Source organism: Lytechinus pictus, chromosome 15 (genome assembly GCF_037042905.1).
Source record: "Lytechinus pictus isolate F3 Inbred chromosome 15, Lp3.0, whole genome shotgun sequence".
In the NCBI taxonomy this organism is placed as follows: domain Eukaryota; kingdom Metazoa; phylum Echinodermata; class Echinoidea; order Temnopleuroida; family Toxopneustidae; genus Lytechinus; species Lytechinus pictus.
Genome location: NC_087259.1, coordinates 27,757,954 through 27,780,305, shown reverse-complemented (window position 1 = coordinate 27,780,305; position 22,352 = coordinate 27,757,954). Strand labels below are relative to the sequence as shown.

At 37.2% G+C, this 22,352-nt stretch overlaps 1 protein-coding gene across 1 annotated transcript; it reads left to right on the top strand.

Moving 5' to 3' along the window:
• The first annotated feature begins 495 nt into the window (after positions 1-495).
• On the top strand, positions 496-11,765 carry LOC129278022 (WD repeat-containing protein 47-like). The gene is made up of 3 exons (XM_054914221.2): positions 496-601; positions 7,877-9,090; positions 9,809-11,765. Exons 2-3 carry the CDS (start codon positions 8,022-8,024, stop codon positions 9,982-9,984), a joined length of 1,245 nt encoding a protein of 414 aa, XP_054770196.2. The 5' UTR covers positions 496-601; positions 7,877-8,021; the 3' UTR covers positions 9,985-11,765.
• Positions 11,766-22,352: the final 10,587 nt, after the last annotated feature.

Below are 22,352 nucleotides of genomic sequence, written 5' to 3'. Positions count from 1 at the left end.
ACATTACGACCTGTGCACCTGCCATGTTCCTCTTTTCATTTGCACCTCCCTTATCTCCCTCTTTCTTTCCTTTGCCACTTTTCCCTCCCTATTATAATTTTGTAAGTATTTTTTTATCACTGTAATTATTATTATTTGACTACTTTCTCTTATTTTTGTTGTCGCTTATTCGTTTTATTTTGATATTTGTGGATTACTTGTTTTAAGCTCGTCTTCTGTAATTGAGAGATGTCCATCCCTAAACAGGAGCAGGGCAGTGCATGGATGGGAAGCGGGGGGGCCGGGGGGGGGGGGGCGGGCGGGGTCACTTACTTATTTGAAGTTCATAAACCTGCCGAGGAAATAAAAATATTAATATGTGAGGAACTACGGAACTACTTGAAAGTCAATGACAGGGAATTAGTCATTTGAGTATGCGTGTGCCTAATGTGGAAATCGATTCATAAAATTGTACCTATTTTTATTTTCCAAGCATGGCATAAATCCAACGTAGATGGCAGCAAGATACCAATTTCGAGAGAACGGATGTGGATCAATATCAATGCCGAATTTTGAGATTATAATTTTGTTATAAGACCGTACACAGCACGAACATGCTCATGTAAGTATCATTAACTATTAAAGTATTAAGTCTTCCATGTAATGAAGTGATTTTAAGGTGCTAAATGGTGTCTGATTATCCACAAATTCGTGAGTGAAATGCCGTAAACGGCAGTGCCCTAAGGCTGCTACGGCAAAACGGTCAGTGCCCGTTTGACTGTATTGTCGGCGCGTGCGATTTTGTTTGCACACGATTATTACAGGGATTATCACGTTTCCGTGATTGAGTTTATAAATTAACGACCACTGGCTACATCCCCGGGGGGCCACTTACATTGACGAGTGGATACCATGCGCGACCCAAAAAACACGTAAAAAGGATGTCTTTTTTAAGATAGGGCACGTTACGTACGTAACGTGATAATAAGGGTGTCAAAAACACAAAAATAATGAAAAAAGGGTATCTATTTCGCTAGGAAAGTTACGTGTTTAGGGTCAAATTTGCGGGGATGATAAAACAAAATTAAAATGTTTTATAAAGGATGTCCTTTTTGCCCCAACCCTACGTGTTACGGTCCGATTTGCGCGAGGTGTGGGAGGTGGGGTCGTACTATAAACCAAATGAAAACCGACAACCGAAGGACCCGTGACATATAACAATAAAATATTCCTGTACTTGTTTAGGGGCTCATTTCAGGGAATATTTGCCAAGAGTATCGTTTTGTTCCCAATACTTGTTAAGGGTAGGGTTTCACACGCCAATACTTGTTAAGGGGTGCATTTTAAGAATATGGAAATTACGTGTTTAGGGTGCTTTTCGAGACCCCATGGTCGCGCATGGTATCCACTCGTCAATGGAAGTGGCCCCCCCGGGGCTACATCACATTATTCATGCATAGTACATACCGTGGCAGGCCCATACCGTAGCTGGGTTGTCCAAAGGATACTTTCATTTAGACCAAATGTGTGTGTGATGTGAGATGAGTTGAGAATGCAAATCAGATTCGATTTCGAGTGATTCATGACAATAACTGTCATGATTCGAATGTATGATCTGATGATGAGGTAAACCTACGCACTTTGTTTTCTTCGGATGAAAGATGATAAGAGAAATCAATTTTAAACTACCAACCTTTTCATTTTGGGCTTAATATTCTCAAAAACATACCTCTAAGGCTCTATTTCCTCTAAAATAAAATTAGCAAAGACTTACTAAATTAGGAATTCTGCAGTCTTTTTCAAGATCGTCTTATTCTCGCCGTCGTCGTTTTGAAAGGGCTCCTGAAGCTACGTAAATCGCAGTCAATAGCATAAATCAAATGAGGTGATCATGCACTGGGAACCGCAACACTCAGAACCGTACCGGTATGGTGTCTGACCGCAGATAAACAGAATTTAAATTTTGATCCATGTCAAATATCCGTCTTCCTTCTCCTTTTCCCCTCAGCTTTCTATTCATACCTCCCCCTATCTCTGTCTTTCTTGAACTCTCTCTCTCTATATCAATTACTCCTTCAATCCCTTTCCCATCAAATCAATAACCGATCACTCAATCAATCAAGATACTTTGAAACTTTTTTTTGGGGGGTTCTTCTTTTTATTTGGCAACCAGTCAATTTGACTATTTCAATTTTTATCTCAATTATTCTTCCCTAGCTCCCTAGCTTCTCCATCTTCTTCCCCTCTTTTTCTCTCTTTCTGTCTCTCCATCTTTATATCTCTTTTTCTTTTATTTTTCTTTTTGTGTTGTTTCTCTCCATAAACATATCTCTATGCATCTCTCTCTCGTTCGTTTTGGGCCTGTTTCACGCCCTAGTAGTCTCTTCAGTAGACACTTGGTGTTGAGAACTCAAAGTTAGAAAAACTGCTAGGTAATTGTATTGTTTGCTAGTTACAGTAGGTGGCTAGATGTTAGCGCTGGTAGATGAGACAAATGCTACCACCGATGCTCTAATAATAGATTGCATTTGCTTGGTCGTTGCAGGGTTGAAGCCCAGGAGGGTGACCACCGAGATCTCTCTGAGATGGTATCTATCTCTATAAAACTCCCTTTTAAGTTATGTTTTAACTGTTTTGTTTAAAGATGAAATGATTTTTTTTTTAACAAATAAAAACACAAGAAATGTTAAATATCTTTTTTCCTGCTTTTGCCCTGGGCAATGTCTTTTAGTTTCAAATTACTCCATATTTTTCAGCATCAATTTACATAATGAGTAATCTTGTAAACAATATATACATTCGAATATTGAAATGTTATATTGTTACATATGTATATTTACATATTTGCATATTGTATTCATATATTTATATATTTTAACATATTTATAAATTGACATATTTATGTATTTACTTATCCATACATTTATATATATCATGTATAGTCAAATACATGTATTCACATTTTTATATCTATGCACCGCAAGCCTGGCTACTGCTCTCGGTTGCTGATGCAACATGGGCACAAAAAATCAGAGTCCTTTACACTCTCTGTTGGGGTACAGAATTTCAGATGTACCCAGTGGCTGCATGCGTCACACTGGCCCCAGTTCACAATAATGATTCCATGTAATCTCTCACTTGGTGGTGATAGCCTGTGACATTGGCAACATTGGTCGTCCTCATCTTCGTCTGAAGAAGTCTCGGATGGAATTGGTGAGGTAAAGAGTGCCCTTGGTGTTGATGGTTTGCTTGTACCAGGATCACAGTTGTCGTTTTGAGTGGTTGTTGTCTTCTTCTTTCCACCTTTACTGTTCTGCTGTGTCCTCTTTATCTTCTCAAAAGATTTTGAGGAAAATGCCATTTTCTGTGATGGCAACACCAGCAGCCTCGTACGAAGGAGATGATCGGTTCTTCCTTGATTTGTCCTCAATAGGCGGTGAAGGTCTCCTATGGAATAGCATCTGTTGGACAGGTGTGGAGCCTTCCGGCATCTTTTGGACTTCAGCGGTTGCAAATGTCACAATGCTTGGTTTGGTTATCGTTACTATATCCACAGCATCCCTATTGTATGGATAAATGCCAGACTTTTTGGAGGCAGCCTGGAGATTCTTCGTCGTCATTGCTTTCAGGTATGCGGCAGACATCAGTTTTGTTACAGAGAACCTTGACACCACCTCTCCTGGGTGTTCAGCCAGAAATGAAGTGCACTGGATTTTGTAATGCTGCTTCATTGGGCCAAAGAAGCCGACGTCCAGAGGTTGGAGGAGGTGAGAGGTGTGCAGTGGTAGGAGAAAGGGAATTATGTTGTTCTTCCTTGCTTCCTCAATGAGTGGTATCCCGATGTGGCTCTTGTGGCCGTCATACAAGAGAATGGCATATTCCTCTGGCCCTCTCCTGTGCTCTTTGTGAGGCAAAAAATGGGTAGTTAAGAACTCCTTGAATACTTGACTGTTGCTCCACCCTGTCTCAGTGTTGACAAAGCGACTTCCAGGCAAGCATCCAGACTTCATGTCCGCAGATACTTCTTGTTTCCCTTTAAAAACAAAGAAGGGCATCACCATTTGCGTTACCACATGCAAGCAACGTTGTCGTTGATGAGGGAGATGAAATGATGGCCTGTGTGTTTTTCGTCATACTAACAACATGAGGAGGGGCATGCTCGGTGTTGAAGCCAGATTCGTCTACATTGTAAACCAGGTGTGGCTTGTCAAGGAGTTTAAGCTTTCATCAGTGTTTTATGAAGTTCATCATAGTACCTTGTATTTTGCTCATACATTGAGAGCTTTCGAGGCTGGACGTTTCATATGTAGCTGTGGCCATCTCTTAAAAAATCCACGAAACCACTTTGTGGAGAACCGTTGGCTTCTTCCTGTTACCTCTTGAAATGTGGCCCCAGCTAGCTCAATAATCTGCAAGAATGAACGAAAGGTAGAAAAAGTCATTATTACTAAATTTTCAAAAAAGCTGTTGTTTCAACTCATATGCTATATCAAACTTGACATTTTATTTATTAATACAAAAGAGTGTTGAATTATTGACAACTGACTTTAATTTTACCATTTTGTAGACTCCCCGCTTCCCCATATAAATCGAATGGGAATAAGTTTGAATGCCCACCTGTTTACCAGTAAGTCCATGACCGCATTCTTCCATATATGAGAGATGATCCACTAGAGATCTCTTATCTACATCTGAGATGGCTGTAGGTGATCCAAGTCTTCTGCTTAAACGGCCACTTAGATGACCCCGGAGAGTTGATTCCGGGACACCACACCTTATTCCAGCCAGACGTATTGATACCCCATTTTCAATTAGCCTCCATGCTTCATAGTTCTCACCATATAACCTATTCTTGCGAATACGTCTTCGAGTCACCTGTGATAAAGGTAAAAGAATTACACACTTAAAATACCCATTGGAATATAATTAAAATGCATAACTTCCAATGCAGCCTTCCCCCCCCCCAAAAAAAAAAGGAGCCTGGCAGGGATTTTAATCGATCTTCTCTCTTTATTCTTTCATGATTGATCACAACCACTATTTCTATCAACCACCACCACCACACCACCATCACCACCAAAATCATCATCATCATCATTATCATCGTTATCATCATCCTCATCATCATCATCACTACCGTGCACCACCACCACCACTTCCATTACCACAACCACCACTATCATCATTATTACCACCAAAATCATCAACATTATAATTATCACCATCATAAACAGCAGCATCATCATCTTCATCACTATCATCATCATTATCTCCATCACTATCGTCATTACCATAATCAACAATGTTATCATCATCAATTAGACCCTATTTGCCATCATCAGTCATCAACAAAAGCATAATTTTCATCAAGAACTTCATCGTAATTTTCGTCAACACTTCGTCAACATTCCTTTTTTTCATTTTCATTTGTATGAAAAGTATGACGTCACTGTACGGAATCTTTCCGTCATGTTTTGGACAAAAATACTAGACGGCTAGATTCAGTATGATGTTGTAATTTTTATGTATATTTGTGTATTTGCTTTTATGTCTGAAAGTCTGTAATTCGGCCTTTGGGCCGTGAATGATTTTTTGTTCAATAAACCATTTCTATTCTATTCTATTCTATGACGCATAACATCAATTGCACAGTGCACAGGGAAGACAACTCTGAATCATCAGGCACGAAAGAGGTTTTTTTGTCATATTTTAACATATATTATTGCAAATGACTAAAAAGATATTGATATAGATGCAAGAGAAAGATGTTCCGATATTTCTCTTCATTTTCGCTGTTAAAGAGGAAAAATTTGTAATGGAATCCTTCTTAGTCCCAATACAGTGGAGCGCGTATTTCCCCATAGACAACGCGTATTAAGTGGGTGCGTAGCTTTAGGACCTGTGTAGCTTAACTTAAATTAACTTAAGTAGCCTAACTTAAGTTAGGCCTAGATCTAGATCTTTTGAAATATTTTTTTGTGTCTGTGAACTGTGTGAGTGTTAATGTGATGCATGCGATAAAGTTTGATGCAGTTTAACATCAAATCATGTTTATGCTATAAAGGCTATTCCTGTATGGCCTCACTTATTCAATGAACAAGGTTATGATATAATCTTGTTCTCTGTTAGTGTTACTACTCCCTGTGTGGCAAAATATGGTTGGTAATGTTTGGCTTATTTTCTCTTTTTCTTTGGGACAAATGCTTGATTTTTTTTAAACTTGTCAGTTGCCATTACAGCTACTAATCATACATGTTGGCACTTAAGTAAATTTGAGACCTCTGGGTTGAAAAATGACAATTTTCTTGCCATATTACTTTCCACCAATAGAGGGTGTACACAAAAATATGCCAAAAATTCAAGATTTTGAGCGCTCTGGTGAATACAAAAAAGATCCCCAAGTTAATAATGAAAAATTATAGAATTTGCCACTGTGTATCTGTATGTACCACCTGCCAAAAAAAGAAAAAAAATGTGGAGACTTCTTTACTTCTGGTTTTACTGACTAGAAACCTTTTTTTTTTACTGTAACTTTCACCAGTTGGGACTGAACTCACCAAGGCATGAGTTCCATATGTATCCTCTGCTATTAAATTGGAAAAAAATATGGAGGTTTGAAATTATCTTGCTCTAATCTAGAAGATTTAGTGGAAGATTTAGTGGAATACATACCAAAATATGGTTTTATTTTGTCAAATTTTTGTACAGGATTAAACACTTGTGATTGTCATAGACATTTATTTAGTCAGAAAAATAGAATTACTATGATCTGAAGCCTAGACTAGTCAAACCATCATTTCATAATCACTCAAAACACTTCCACTATTAGCATTCTCTTGATAACTTTAGTGGTCAGAAATTTTGATTGCAGTCCCATCGAGGTGAGGGAAAGAGTTCCTTATGTACCCCCGCTAACATAAAACAAAAGAATGTTGAGACTTCCAGTGCCTGGTACTCGCTTCTGGTTTCCATCCTGAAATCTTTTTTTTTCCCCTGTAATTTACCTTGGTTGGGACTTGAACTCCCTTCCTTTGAACTGCTATCAAGATCTCTGACCACTGTACTAGCGAGAGAATGCTGATAGAGGAATTGTTTTGAGCGATTATGATCCATTCATCCATTTCTTCGTTTTATGGGGCAATTAGTCATGAGTGACTATTTTTGCCACATGCTGCATGTTTGGTAAGATAAAATCTTCTTCATTTCTGATATATTTTTTTTTCTCTTTTTTCTTAATTCATTTTTGTCTTAATTCATTTTTGTCTCACCTGCATAGCAGAGTGAGACTATAGGCACCGCTTTTCCGTTTTAGAAGGGGGGGGGGTATATTTGGAACTCTTGCCAAATAGATTATGTGACCTCAGTATTCCCCAGTTCATCGTCTATGTTGACTTGCCGTCCTCCTACAGTCTTGTTATGAAACCTGATATAAACTAACTAGTGCACTTGATTATCGATTAGTGTCAGCCAGGTATCTGCAATTGACTTGTGAAAAAATTGTAGATTTTTGTGTGTGGAGAAATCATTATGAACGATGAGAATCGTTGTAAGAGAGACGATCCTTATTTTCAGACCAGTATCTCTACTGTTTACAAAGTTAAAAAATAACAATGGACAATGGCACATGTATGAGACAAGATTATTAAAGTTTATGTTTCTAAATTCAACCCAGTCTGATCTGAAAAGTGTTGAGTTTTTATCGTTAATTCTATTTACTTCAATTCTTATTTATTTCACCCATGCATTGGAAAACATCGCATAATATGAAGTGTTGCTTTGCAGGTACTTCTGGCGGTCACTCAGGAAGTCAAATCACGGACTATGAATGGCCGACCTTATCTCTTTTAGTACTGTTTCAGTATAATTTGAATTTCTTCTGTTATTTTTCATTCTTCAGATAACATATCAATCAGTCTGATGGAGGAAGATGGAAATTTGTATTCTGCAGGAATTAAGTGGATGATAGAAAACATAGGCAGTGCCTTGAACCAGGATAAATTTAATTGATGCTTGATTGAGTTGTCATCCCTACAGAAGTGAAGATGCCTTCACCGGTGAATGTAGCAGTGAAAGAAACAGAGGTAGTCAAGCTGGTTCTTGACTTCCTCCACACGAGGGAGCTCTATCTGTCGATGCGATCTCTAGAGCGTGAGAGCGGAATCGTCAATGGGCTCTTTTCAGATGATGCCCTTTTCTTGAGACAGTTGATCCTGGATGGGCAGTGGGATGATGTTCTTGAATTCATCCAACCGTTACAGAGCATTGAGAGCTTTGACTCAAAGGCATTCCAATATCTTATCCTCAAGCACAAGTTCCTTGAGATGCTGTGCATGAAAAGTGAAGATTTCCAGCACCTTCAAGTGGAGTTCTCTAGTGAGGAGGTTGTAAGTTGTCTAAGTGAGCTTGAACCATACTGCCCGAGTAAAGAGGAGTATAGCGCTTACTGCCTATTGTTGACACTCCCTCGGCTGACAGATCATCATATGTACAAGGACTGGAGTCCCAGCAGTGCAAGGGTCCAGTGCTTCCAGTCTGTCTACCCTCTTGTAAGTAGATTCCTCCCAGTGGACAAGGCTTTAGCAGAAAATGAAAGCACTGCCAGCAAAGACAGGCTAGTGCAGCTTATACTCAAAGGACTGTTGTTTGAAAACTGTGTTGAATATTGCCAACAAAAAGCCATCAACCGCGATGCGAAGACTAGCCAGATTGTCCTACGCAGCATGATGACAGGGACGCCGGCTGATGATGCCGACCTGAGCTTGTTATCGTGGTTGCAGAGTCTCCCTTTCGACACCTTTGCCACACCCTTCGAGCAGCGATCTTTACAAATATCAGTCAATAAGATCATCAAGCCAAGCACATCCTTTTCTGAGCAAATCATGACTCCAATGACACCGACTCCTGGAAGCAAGACAAGAATGTACCCTTCTCCATCGCCATCAACGCCCACTTTGTACAGAGGCAGGCCATTTTCCTCAAGCTCCAGAGCCCTCTCGCAATCGCTCACACCAAACCTAGAGAGCTTACTTAACCAAGCTAAGAAAAAAGAGGATAATGGAACAGGTGATCCAGGAATGCTCTCAAGATCTTTGATCAACATGCAGCTGTCAGGTTAGTCGTTCATCTTATTCTTTGTTATTGTAAAGATAATTTCCACAAGAGACATTCAGAGTCATGTTCAGCTTGACCAGCTTGGTCATAGTCATGCAGAACATGTCATGGCACATTTTTTTTATATTTGCCTAACAAAGTAAAGTTCTCTTTATAACCAGTTCAAACCAGCAGAATGGAATGATTTACTAAAATCAATTCTAACAGATTCTCAAAATTGTAGTCTTGAAAGAAACATCCCTATGGCACTACCTTTTAAGGTTGTCAGTACGGACAAGTTGTCACAATGATTATTACCATAACAATGTTCTGTGATCAGTGCTTCTCATCCAATCAAATCAATGGTTTTACTGAAATGCCAGTGAGTGATAAATAGGCCTACATGTACTGTATGCCATTCACATAATTTTTCAAACTTTCCTGTCAATACATTATCTTTTTTAGGCATCATATGTATTTCAATTGATACGTGATAAGTTGATAAGTAATTTGGTCAATGTTCAAGTACATGTAACACAAATGTTATCACTCCATAAAGGACCTAGACATAAAATGTTTCCTAGGTAATTGGTTATATACCAGCTTGGCGTTTACCAGCAAAACGCTGTCCTGCCGAGTTCCGACAGGAGTTACCATAAACAGAAACAGACCTATAGTTGAAATTTTGTAAGAAGCATGCTTATTCTCCGATAAAATTCTGCCATCTTCATTATTTCAGGAAGCAGCAGCACCATGCGTGAATCCTTACCCACCCTTACAGAAGGCGTGGAGAAACCATCGGGAGCTCCGTTTTCCATCAGCAATCCTTCAGTCAGTCCAAGTATACCAGCCAGATTTAATCCAGGAGCTAATGCAAAGGTAAGTTCTTTCCGTAATCTATTAAAAAGTTTTTAAAAGTAAGAAATCCCAGGAATGTTTGTAAACGACTCAGCAATGCAAATTGGGCTACCCACTGTACAAATTGTGGTACATGTATTGATACTACTGTATCTATCTCCGAAATCTTATGCTTCAAATGTTTTTATGGCCTCGTTGATCTGGGGTCTCTATTTGTAGCTGGAGCTTGTCATCTTTTCAGCTTTGAATTTTATAACATTTTTGTCTCACCTGCATAGCAGAGTGAGACTATAGGCGCCGCTTTTCCGACGGCGGCGGCGGCGGCGTCAACACCAAATCTTAACCTTAGGTTAAGTTTTTGAAATGACAGCATAACTTAGAAAGTATATGGACCTAGTTCATGAAACTTGGCCATAAGGTTAATCAAGTATTACTGAACATCCTGCCTGAGTTTCATGTCACATGACCAAGGTCAAAGGTCATTTAGGGTCAATGAACTTAGACCATGTTGGGGGAATCAACATCAAAATCTTAACCTAAGGTTAAGTTTTTGAAATGTCATCATAACTTAGAAAATATATGGACCTAGTTCATGAAACTTATACATAAGGTTAATCAAGTATCACTGAACATCCTGCATGAGTTTCACGTCACATGACCAAGGTCAAAGGTCATTTAGGGTCAATGAACTTTGGCCGAATTGGGGGTATCTGTTGAATTACCATCATAACTTTGAAAGTTTATGGATCTGATTCATGAAACTTGGACATAATAGTAATCAAGTATTACTGAACATCCTGTGCAAGTTTCAGGTCACATGATCAAGGTCAAAGGTCATTTAGGGTCAATGAACTTTGCCCAAATTGGGGTATTTGTTGAATTACAGCCATAAATTTGAAAGTGTGTTGGTCTAGTTCATAAAACTTGGACATAATAGTAATCAAGTATCACTGAACATCCTTTGCGAGTTTCAGGTCACATGATCAAGGTCAAAGGTCATGTAAGGTCAAAGAACTTTGGCCACGTTGGGGGTATTTGTTGAATTGCCATCATATCTCTATAAGTGTATTGGTCTAGTTCATAAAACGTGGAAATAAGAGTAACCAAGTATCACTGAACATCTTGTGCGAGTTATATTAGTTTTCAAAATCAGCACTGCTGCTATATTGAATCGCGTGATGCAGGTGAGACGGCCAGAGGCATTCCACTTGTTAATAAAGAAAATGTAATTTTTTTTTAATGATGTACTTTGTGGTGTCTTGTGATCATGTGATCTTCACAAATACCTATTCTTAAGTACTCAAATTGTGACAGGTTTGCTGTGAAAACGGCATTGCGTAAAAGCTCTCCTGGAAAAGTTTGCCAGAAATTTGTGATGTACATGTATACTGCACATACAATACATGTATGAAGAACAAAAATAGCCTGTTGGCCATATATAAGGGATCATGCGAATTGTAATATGTACTGTCAGTTCATGAATCTTGAATATGAAATACATGTCAGTGCACATGCCTGGATATTTTTTTTTTTCTTGTAATTATTCAGCACATTCATGATTTGGGGATAATAGATACTATTCTTCATACGACATGTTTTTTTTTTTTGGGGGGGTGGGGTGCGGAGGGGTGCCATTTAAAAAATAATCTTGATGTTTGAACCCTTTCTGACTAATCAAGAAATGTCTGTACCCCCCAAAAACCCTTGGTTCCGATTTATCGAGTGAACAGAATTTTGTTAATTTTGATGATTTTATACCTTTTTAAATCTACAATATATGCAATGTTAATTCTTTAGGCCTTAATCACTAATTTTGTAAACCATTGTGTTTGGTGTTTAAAAAAAAATTGATCGAAAAATACTAAAATTTAACATAGGCCTACCATATTTACATTTTTTAATTTAATATCTGACTTTCATAATGAATCCAGTCACTCGCAAACAGGGTTTTATTACTGGAATAAAAAGTATTGTTGACTCTGCAATTACATGTACATCTAGTCTCTGTCACTTAAAGGGATGGTCCGGGCTGAAAGTATGTATAACTTGATTAATAGAACAGAATTCACTGAGCAAAATGCTGAAAATTTCATCAAAATCGGATTGAATTTTAAAGTTTAGTAATATTTTGTGAAAACAGACGTCATGAATATTCATTAGGTGGGCTGATGATGTCACATCCCCACTTGTTCTTTTGTATTTTATTATATGAAATGAGGTTTATTCAAATTTTTCCTCCAAGAACTAAAAAAAACTGGATTGACAACTGATTTAGTGCATTAGATATTTATTGCTGCAACTTATTTAATTATAAGGGAGACATATTATTCACACAAGTATAAAATAGTGAAAAAAATATGATTTTATCTAATAACATAAGAAAACGGAAAGTGGAGATGTGACATCATCAGCCCACCTAATGAATATTCATGACGACTGTTTTCACAAAATATTGCTAAACTTTAAACTTCAATAACTTTATTATTTGTTATCCGATTTTGATGAAATTTTCGGCATTTTGCTCAGTGAATTCTACTCTATGTATTAAGATATAAATATTTACAGCCCGGACCATCCCTTTAATAGAAAAGTGAAAATTATCAACCCTTCTGAGACTTTTGAAGTGCAAAATTATTTGATTACAGTATGCTTGAAATGTTCCAACTGTACATGTATGTACTGTACCTCACACATGGCTGTTGTTTAGATGTCTTGTTAGTTCACCATGTAGCCATGAGTCATTCTCAATAACCCTGGACGAAAGTCACAGAGATTTACAGCCTGAGTGTTCATAAAGCTTCTTCATTTCACCAAGATGACAAGAGGATAAACATTGGCTGCTTCTTCATGAGCTTGAGTTTGCTATATCACATTATTCTAGCCTGATCAGCCCTATTTGGAATTTTACTGGTTATAATACAACATTACAGTCATTTATAAATATAGAGGTTTTTTTTTTTTAATGAACGTGTGTGTTCATATGGATTAAAAAATACACTCGGGAAGAAAAAATGTCAAATTTGTGCAGACACTTTCAAGATATCTGGCTGAATATCATTGGTCATTTAATTTCCCTGCTGGGGACAGTGAATTACATTTAATTGAATTGTATGGAATAAAAGTAAGGTGGGTTTTCTGGTCATTTGAACATTTTTCACTTTTTTGAAGCACAAAGTAATGATTTTCTTGTGCATTTTGACAGGGCTTCTTTGTTATATAACAGACAAAGATACCAATACAGCTTGGATTTTTTTTAATTTAAAATTGCTTGAGATCAAGAAATGCCTGAGTGGGGAATTCTTTAATATTTGAGTGGAATTTTGCCTAGGGCGGCGGAGCGTGCAAATTGTGGGCTCCACGATATATGACATTCGTTGTACATGTATGTTTCCGCAATCCTGAGCCAGCCCTTATCTGCTCTATTTTTTATTATATGATAAAAAATGATTCATTATATATATTTAAACAGTCCACTTTATTGTATTCATTTGTTTTATACTCAAGCTATGTTGAACATCTTGTAAATCCTAAAATGAATTTCTAGATTTTATGAAGTAAAGTAGATTATTTTGAAACTGCATTATTTGTAAAATAACTCTTGCAAAATCATGGACTGAGCTTCATGATCGTGAGTTCAGTTTATTGAAGGGGGGGGGGGGAACATGATGGATCATCACCCCTTTCCCTGAACATTATGTTTGTTGAATTGTCGCCAATGTAAGTAATCCTAGCTGACTTGGGATCGCAATCTTGAGATTAAGCCAACAAAATAGCCTGCTAATCGCATAGCTCTATGACAAATAATCCCAAGATCTTCTTGAATTGGGATCATTTTCTTTCTCAGAAATGGTGAGATTTGAAAAGTTGGTCTAGTGGAGATGAACCTACTGCTAGCAGAGCAGACCTCATATTTACTTTCCGGGGGGGGGGGGGGGGGGGGGGGGGGGTTCATATTAAAAGCTGTTCGCAAGTTACATTTTAAGAGCGACTTTAAGAACAACTGGTGATCCTTTCTTACACACTAAACCATTGCCAATGAATATACCATTTACCACAGGAAAAGATTACTAGTCTTTCTTAAAGTTGCTCTTAACTTACAAACAGCTTCATGGAACACCCATCTGGATTTACTGACAGAATTTTCAAATGGAGTAATCTGGTACATCTTGAATGAGACTCATCGCCAATTTATTTTCATTATGACTTGTATTTTCCTAATTATAAGGATGACATGTAAATGTGCGTTCATTGAAATTAAACTCCTGTCTAGTACAGTGTACAACATAAATGTAACATTAACATGTACATGTAGATGTCCAGTATGATCTATGCAGATAACAGTCGTATGATATAAAATAAAAAAATCAGCATGGACATGAAAAATGCATTAAGGGCATTTTCTCTTGTCCAAAATGTTGCTATGGTTATAACTTATTTGGTGACTGGAAGTGAGATTATGTCAAATAATGTTGTTAGCCTACACTGTAGTGTAAATCACAAGATTGAGATTTGCCAGATTTGTATTTAGATTTAATGATATTTCTCAAGCAAGATGTACATGTACATATACAGATGTATTCAAGTCTGAAGTATAGTACAGTACATTCTGAGATGTACAGTACAGTGTACATACATGTATTTTGTGCAGGGCAAACATTATGCATGGAATAATTGCTTTCTCCCCCATTTGCTTGATATGCATATAAAATCCTTATGATTTATCCAGTTTAGATGTTTAAATGTCAAAGTTTTCTATTGAGAGAATGTAGACCTCTGCAACACTGAAGAGTCACCAGTTTTCTGCGATATGAAAAAAAAAGAAAACTGTTGGAACTCTTGAATGACACAGAATTTCACAGAAAACATTTTTTTTTCATGCCCCAAAAATTTGAGTTACAATGAAAAAAAAAAATCAAAATTTGAAAATCAAAGCAAAATATACATGTACTGATTCAATAGAAAGAAAAGGTTTTGCATAAATTGTGCAAAATCAGTGTATTACATGTAGCCTGTGTTTGCCAAGCTTTACACTGTAGCTTCAAAGAAACTTATGTTTTAAAGGTCAAGTCCACCCCACTAAAGTGTTGATTTGAATAAATAGAGAAAAATCAAACTAGCAAAATGCTGAAAATTTCATCAAAATCGGATGTAAAGTATTAAAGAAAGTTATGACATTTTAAAGTTTTGCTAATTTTCACAAAACAGTGATATGCACAACTCAAATGGGACAGTCGATGATGTCCCTCACTCACTACATGTATTTCTTTTGTTTTTATTGTTTGAATTATACAATATTTCATTTTTTATAGATTTGACAATAAGGACAAACTTGACTGAATCATATACTATTAAACAATGCCCATTCCACATGTTCAGGAAGGAATTAATCGTTGTTTCACTTGACAATCAGGAGAAAAGTAGGATATACCGTTTTTTATATTATTAAATACAAAAGAAATAGTGAGTGGATGACATCATCAGTCTCCTCATTTGCATACCCACCAGGATGTGCATACATGTATTATTGTTTTGTGAAATTAAGCAAAGCTTTGAAATGTCATAACTTTCTTATTTTACATCCGATTTTGATGACATTTTCAGTGTCATGCTTGTTGGATTTTTCTCTTTTTATTCGATTCTACTTTTTGTTGGGGTTGACTTGTCCTGTAACTATCTACTATCTAGTACACTTTGATCATATATTTACATGTCACCCAAAACATGGAAGGTGATCATTGAAGAATTTATCATTTAAAAAATTAAAAACTGGGTTGTCTTCTTTACATCAACTGATTTCATGTGTTTGTATTCCTTTGGTAGGCCTACTCAAAAAGATCTACTGTTTACAATGAAGCAAGTGTGTTTTCCACATATCTAATTAGGCATAGATTCTCCTCATATCCTGTGTTGAAAAGGCAGCCATGGGAGACAAGAATGTCTTAAAATAATGTGAAAACAACGTATTTCCTCAGAATCCATGCATGCCTGCTATCCATAAGCAGACACTTTCCAAAATTATTTTACATATTTCCACAATGACACAAGGATGACTTTTGACATGTAAAGAGCCACGGCCGTGGCTTTTTTCATGTCAAAAGTCATAGATCTCCATGTCATTTTGGAACTTTGAGATAATTCCTGTGTACATGTGTGCATGTACATTGTATGTATACTGTACAATACATGATAATATTGATTACATTTTTGTAGTACACTGTAGTGCCTGCTTACATGTACGTTCAAATTTATATACTGATTGAAATGCAAATATACATGTATGTGTACGTGTGTTTAAAATACTCTCTTAAAATGGTAAATAATATGAAATTGCAGTGTGCTCTACTTAAAGCCAATTCTAGCATTTACAATGTACAGTGTATTATCTTTTTAAGGAAATACATGTACATGTATGATTAACATTTTTGGTTGTAATGTAAAAGCTCTCAACTATTTTCTGTACTCTCCTTTACTCCTTGTACAGTACAGGGAAAAAATTTTTAAAAAAATTTCGGGGGCTCCATTTTAAATTTTTTGTCAAATTTTGGGGGCTCCATTTCTACCTTTCGGGGGCTACTTTTTGCATTTCGGGGGCTCTTTTTTAATGCTACTTTTTTGTATTTTATTTTGAGGATTACCTGTTCACTTATTAATGAATTATTACTATTTGTTTAATATTGCATGATTTTTAAGTTATTTTTTTCATGCTTAGAATCTTGGGGTGTGTGTATGGGTGGGTGTGTGTGTGTGTGACTGTGAGTTGGACTTGGATATAAATGAATTCAATATGTAATTTCTACGCAGTCTATTTCAGTACAATACCCTGTACTCGGCCATGTACATGTAATAAAGGCCCACATTATCACATACCCTAACTTTTCGTGAAGTTCTTTGAAAACGCAGATCTCCATGAAAATTGCATTTCTCTATGGGGGAGTCTAAATTTGGTGAGAATGTATTCATTAAGAACTTAAATATACATGACAATGAAGAAATCATCAAACTTTATTGGCAGTTTTGAATAATATACCCGAAATGTAAACTCTGTCTGAAACAGAAAATCACCATCATTGAGGCCTTTACTGAGCGAATTGTCCCCCAGAGCTCTGGCAGAGAGACAGAGCTCAGACTGGCTAGCTAATACAAGCGCCAATGCGTGCGCCTGCCGCCGGCCTTGTAAAGTAGATGCAGGTTTGTTTGATGATTTATTGTCTGAAATTTACCACATCCCCGAGAAAAATAAAACAAATGATTTTTAAGTTATAATTAATAAATAAGGTAAGTTATTTTGGATGTTAAAAGGCCGTATTGAAAAGCAAAGCCGAATGACAACTCACCAATGATAGGTTACTAGACTCGAATTATTTTATCACAGAATTGTGATAACTGTAGGGGAAACATGTGCATTAGAAATTGCACATGGTGGTAGTCATAATGGACCCCTAATACATGCAACTGTTTCCCGACCGTCGCGTTCATTTTTTTTTTCCATACCTGGTACCATGTGTGTGGAAATACGTGGTACAGAAAAAAAGACGCAACTTCGGAATTTGAAACTGCGCTCCTCGCTATTTTCAAGGCTTATTCATGATTTTGAGTGTGGATTTTGGATGATTTTTAAATGGTAAGCAGAGCTCGAGCATATGGCGCTAGTGGGTCGTTGAGTTGTTATCACTCGGCAATAATTTCGGGGGCGACATTCAGATTTTATGTCGCCCCCGAAAGCATGATTTTGGGTGATTTCGAGGGCGACTTTAGGCATTTCCGGGGCGAATTCGCCCGCCGCCCCCGTGTATTTTTTTCACTGGTACAGTAGTGTGAAAAAATTTGCTATGTACACATTAAATTATGTACACAAAATACTTGTATACATGTGTTTACATGTTGCAGTCTTAAACAAAATGTAGAGAAAATTGTGATGTGAATCCTGCAATGCCAGGGAAATTTTTTTCTGCCTTTGTTTCATGATTTGATTATTAGATGAGAATCGGAATACATGTATAAACTCCACCATGAACATTTATCATGTACAGTACATGCAGTCTGCTTTATTTGTTACTGAAGATTGTTTTAATAATTTTCAGTTCTTTTCTCTCTTTCCAATCCCTTGCTACTTTATATACATGATAGCTTTCATGGTATTGAAAGCACAATTGTAAATCATGTATGGGGTAATAGAGTAAGTACTGAGGTCAAGTTTTCAGCTAGATTGCATTGTCAGAATTGATAAAGAACATTTCATATTACAGAAATCTCAGAGAAGATTCCAATTCTTTGGAGAACTGTTTCCCCCCTCCCCCTAGGGGGGAGGGGGGGCAGTCAAATGTATTGCTGTACACACACATGTGTGACCATATTATTTCCAAACACCCCCTAAACGAGTTTTTTCTCTGTACGTGCAAAATAACCCACTAAACAAGTTTTTTGTGGGCTTTATAAAATTTACACATTTTGGCCCCTAAACAAGTTGTCGCCAGAATATGACCCCGGGGAAAAAGCTTGAGGAAAAAAACATACCCTAAACACGTTTGGCTAGTCTCAACAAAAAAAAGACCCTAAATTTGTTTGACTCTTGACCAGTCTTTCAAAACCACCCTGTTTTTTAAAATCAGTGTTTTTGATAATTGATACCCTTAACGAGTCTTCGTGCAGCCCGCATCCAAAACTGAAAAAACACCCCTGTAAATGCGTTTTTTTGGTCATGCATGTGTACAGCAATATATTTGACTGCCCCCCCCCCCCTCCGGGTTTTCATTTCCCCCCTCTCCCCTGTCAATCCAGGGGCTCTGCTCCAGACAAAATGTAGAGAAGAGAGCAACCTCTAGTTTGCAAATTAATGTGGTGCAGGAATGACTTGAATTCACAGTCTGTAATCCAATGGACTAATTGATCCACTTCAGATTATCCATACTTGTACTTGTTTATGTACATGTAGGCCTCGAAATAGTACTGTGATGTTGTATGTGTACATGATAAAGCTTTGATATTTTGACATCATCTGCTATTCATTGTGCAGTACGAATTAAGCATGTTTTGTGAAATTTATTTTTAAGTTTATCCTGTATGATTGGAATGTTAAACGAATCCCTCTGCAGTGATTTAATTGATGAACTGTCATGCTTGTTGGTTTTTGTCAAACCAACAAGAGACTTGAAGCCTTCATACTGAGCGTCATGATTGCTGACTGCCATGTCAGTATTTATTTGTCCCATAATGTGTTTGATTGTATACAGGAGTGGGGGGGGGGGGGGGAGAGAGAGAGAGAGTAATTTGTTTAATTTGGATCGTTACATGTACTACATACATAATAACAAATTTTACACAAATAATGTTTCATTTTGTAGAATCATATTATTGGATAAAAAAGGGGGATTTGAACATAGTCACTGAGGTCCTGCATGTTTGTAAAGTTTATAGTACAGTTACAGAAATCTTCTACTTTACAGGGTCTGTAGATAGAAAAATAACCAAAATAGACATGCATGTTCAGAATGTGTTTATGTGTAATTTGTACACAGTTATTCAGAAATCGGACGATAATGTACTGTCCAAGAATCTAATAATACATGTACATATAGGCACTTTATTGAAGCAGGTGAATTGTGGTTCAGCATTAATTATGTAGCTTTATTGAATTCAGTGAGGCTGACACATGGCCTGGCTGGTATATCAACTGATTTGGGCCGTTATTGACTGTGATACAAGGTGATGGCCAAGTGAGGATCATTTGCCTTCAGGTACATTGCATAGCAATGGATGTAACCCACTACATGAAGGTGCTTTCAGACTCACCCAGTCACCCAAATTCCTGTAAATTATAATTTTGTTCAGGCCTCAAAATAACCAGTAACCCTTTCGGGGTATTAAAAAAGTGTAAGTTCTCAAAGACTTTAAGAGCATGCATGGACTGAGCAGCAGATGAGGCATGCACTAAAAGGGATGATCCAGGCTGGAGATTTATATATCAATAAATAGAGTAAAATACACAAAGTAAAATGCTGAAAATTTCATCAAAATCGGATAACAAATGATGAAGTTATTGAATTTTAAAGATTTGCATTATTCCGGTGAAACAGTTCTAGGCTTGTCTTTTTGAATATTCATTAAATGGGCTGATGATATCATATCCCCACTTGTTCTTTTGTATTTTATTATATGAAATTAGGTATATTCAAAATATAATGAACTATAAAAAAACAATTGGATTGACAACTGATTATTGCATTAGTTATTTGTTGCCACAACTTATTTCATCATAATGGAGACATCATTTAATACACATGTATGAAAAAATGAAAAAAAAAAAAAATCAGGGATTTATAAGGAATTTGCTCTCACACTGAAAAAAATAAAGACTTACCTGGTATTTTAGATCAGGGTAGATTCCTAGAGCATAAATTAGCAAGTATTTTCAGTTTTCAAGTGGTCTGAAAGCACCTACTATCAGTCTCGGTGTCTGGAGCATGACTCATCCAGGTTGCACTGATTTTGAGTTGTTCAGAATCTGAGGATGTTTACATACAATAGACAATGTACATGTACTTGACTTTGATCCCGGGGGGGGGGGGGGGGGGGCACTCAGTACATAATGCATAGTGGGTATGTGCGGCGGAGGGGACCCCCATTTTTACACTCAAATTTCCGTTCCAAGGCATAGCATTTTTGTCTTATTGAGAAAAAGAACAAAGAAAGCTGCTCCAAGGCATAGCATTTCCTTCTTATCGAGAAAAAAGAAGAAAGAAATCCGCTCCAAAGCTTCGCATATTTTTCGTTACGCCGTTCCGGTCGCATTGATCTGCTACAATTTTGGTGAAAAGCGGCCGTAGAGCGCTTTTCGACCATCGCCTAAGCGGGAGCGCACCCGGCGGAGGCCGCGCTAGCTGCGTCATGCACGATTGCCCGTTCCATAGGGATGCATACGCACTCACAGAGATACGGAGATCCGTTCCGAGGACCCCCGTTTTCACAAACATTTGTAGTTCCAAAGCCCGTTCCGAGGACCCTCCTTTTTACAATAAGCCCGCTCCAAGGCCCCGTTTTTTGCCTCGCCCGCGGCACACCCCTACCACTTTTTTGGTCGAGTGCCCCCCCCCCCCCGGGACTTTGATGTGCGTGCTGCAGCCACTATTATAGATTCATCAAGTAAATTATAGAACAAGACTATGCTAGACTGTTGGTACATGTACTGCCATTATTACTTTAACTCAAAGAAAATATTATGAATATTTGTTAGGATATGAATTATCCAGCTACATGTATAGCACATGATATTCCCAAAAGGTTAAAAAAAAATGTCTGCTTGACTTACGTCGACACATTCCTTGTACAACATATTCATGATTTGGGTATTCAGGAAGGGACAAGGGTTGAGTTCAAAGAAAAGTAACCTGAGTGTGTCAAAAGTGATTTTCATGTTTACCAGACTATTAAAACTGGAATTCTCATTACATTCAGTCCAGAAGTATTCTCTGTTATCAGTATGTCCTTATTATTATATATTTAGGTTCACACTTGAAACAAAAAGGAGAAATGAGTCAGGTTTTGTTCTGACTAAAATAAATAAAACTAGTATGCACTTGTATTAAAGTCTATACATGTATATGTACATGTATATTGTGCTTTTAAATAGAAATACACAGAGATACAAGTGTTTCAGTTTATAACCCCCCCAAAAAAAAATAATTTCACTCCAATTCACAAATTTGCTATATAGACCATAACATAATCCCATGCACAGGGCCAAGATGAAGATCTTTTTTCATATTACATTTTTTAGTTTTATGATTTATCAATTTAGTTATGTTAGTATCATTTATCAACATCATCAGCTTCATTTAATATACAGTGTACACCTTGGGAGCGTTTCATGATAGGACTTGTCGGACGTTTTATCCGACAAGTCCTATTTTATCCGACTGTTACTATAGTAACAGTGCTTCTCAACCAATCAGAATCCAGGAAAGTTGTCAGATCTGACAACTTGTCGGACAAAAATATTGATGAAACGCCCCCCTTATCTACTAAGTGTTGGGTCTTTTATGTAGAAATCCTGGAAGAATCTTTCATCACTGTCATCATAATCATTCATATACCGTGTAACATGTAGTGCTTCACAAGGGACTTGGATATTGTTATCCTGGCTTTTAATAGTCCATCAATCCTTTTACAGCACTCAAGCATTTCAACGAATGAGTTCCTGCCAGGTACCCATTTATACCTTTTATACTTGGGTTGAGAGCAGCAAAATTTTGATAAATTTCTGGTTGAATGAAATTATGCCATCGCTGGGATCAGAGAAAACAAAGGGGAATAGAGGGGGAGAGGTAGCTGCCTTTGTTTATTAGGTAGATACAATGCTTTTACAAGGACATCTCATTTTAATTCGGTGGTGTTTTTGTTTTGTTTTTATTTATCTTTAAATATCAGCA

Excerpts from the sequence above, each read along its gene's own strand:
- LOC129278022 (XM_054914221.2), top strand. The coding sequence starts at position 8,022 with ATGCCTTCACCGGTGAATGTAGCAGTGAAAGAAACAGAGGTAGTCAAG. Across the intron at positions 9,091-9,808 it reads GATCAACATGCAGCTGTCAG|GAAGCAGCAGCACCATGCGT; the intron begins GTTAGTCGTTCA and ends TCATTATTTCAG.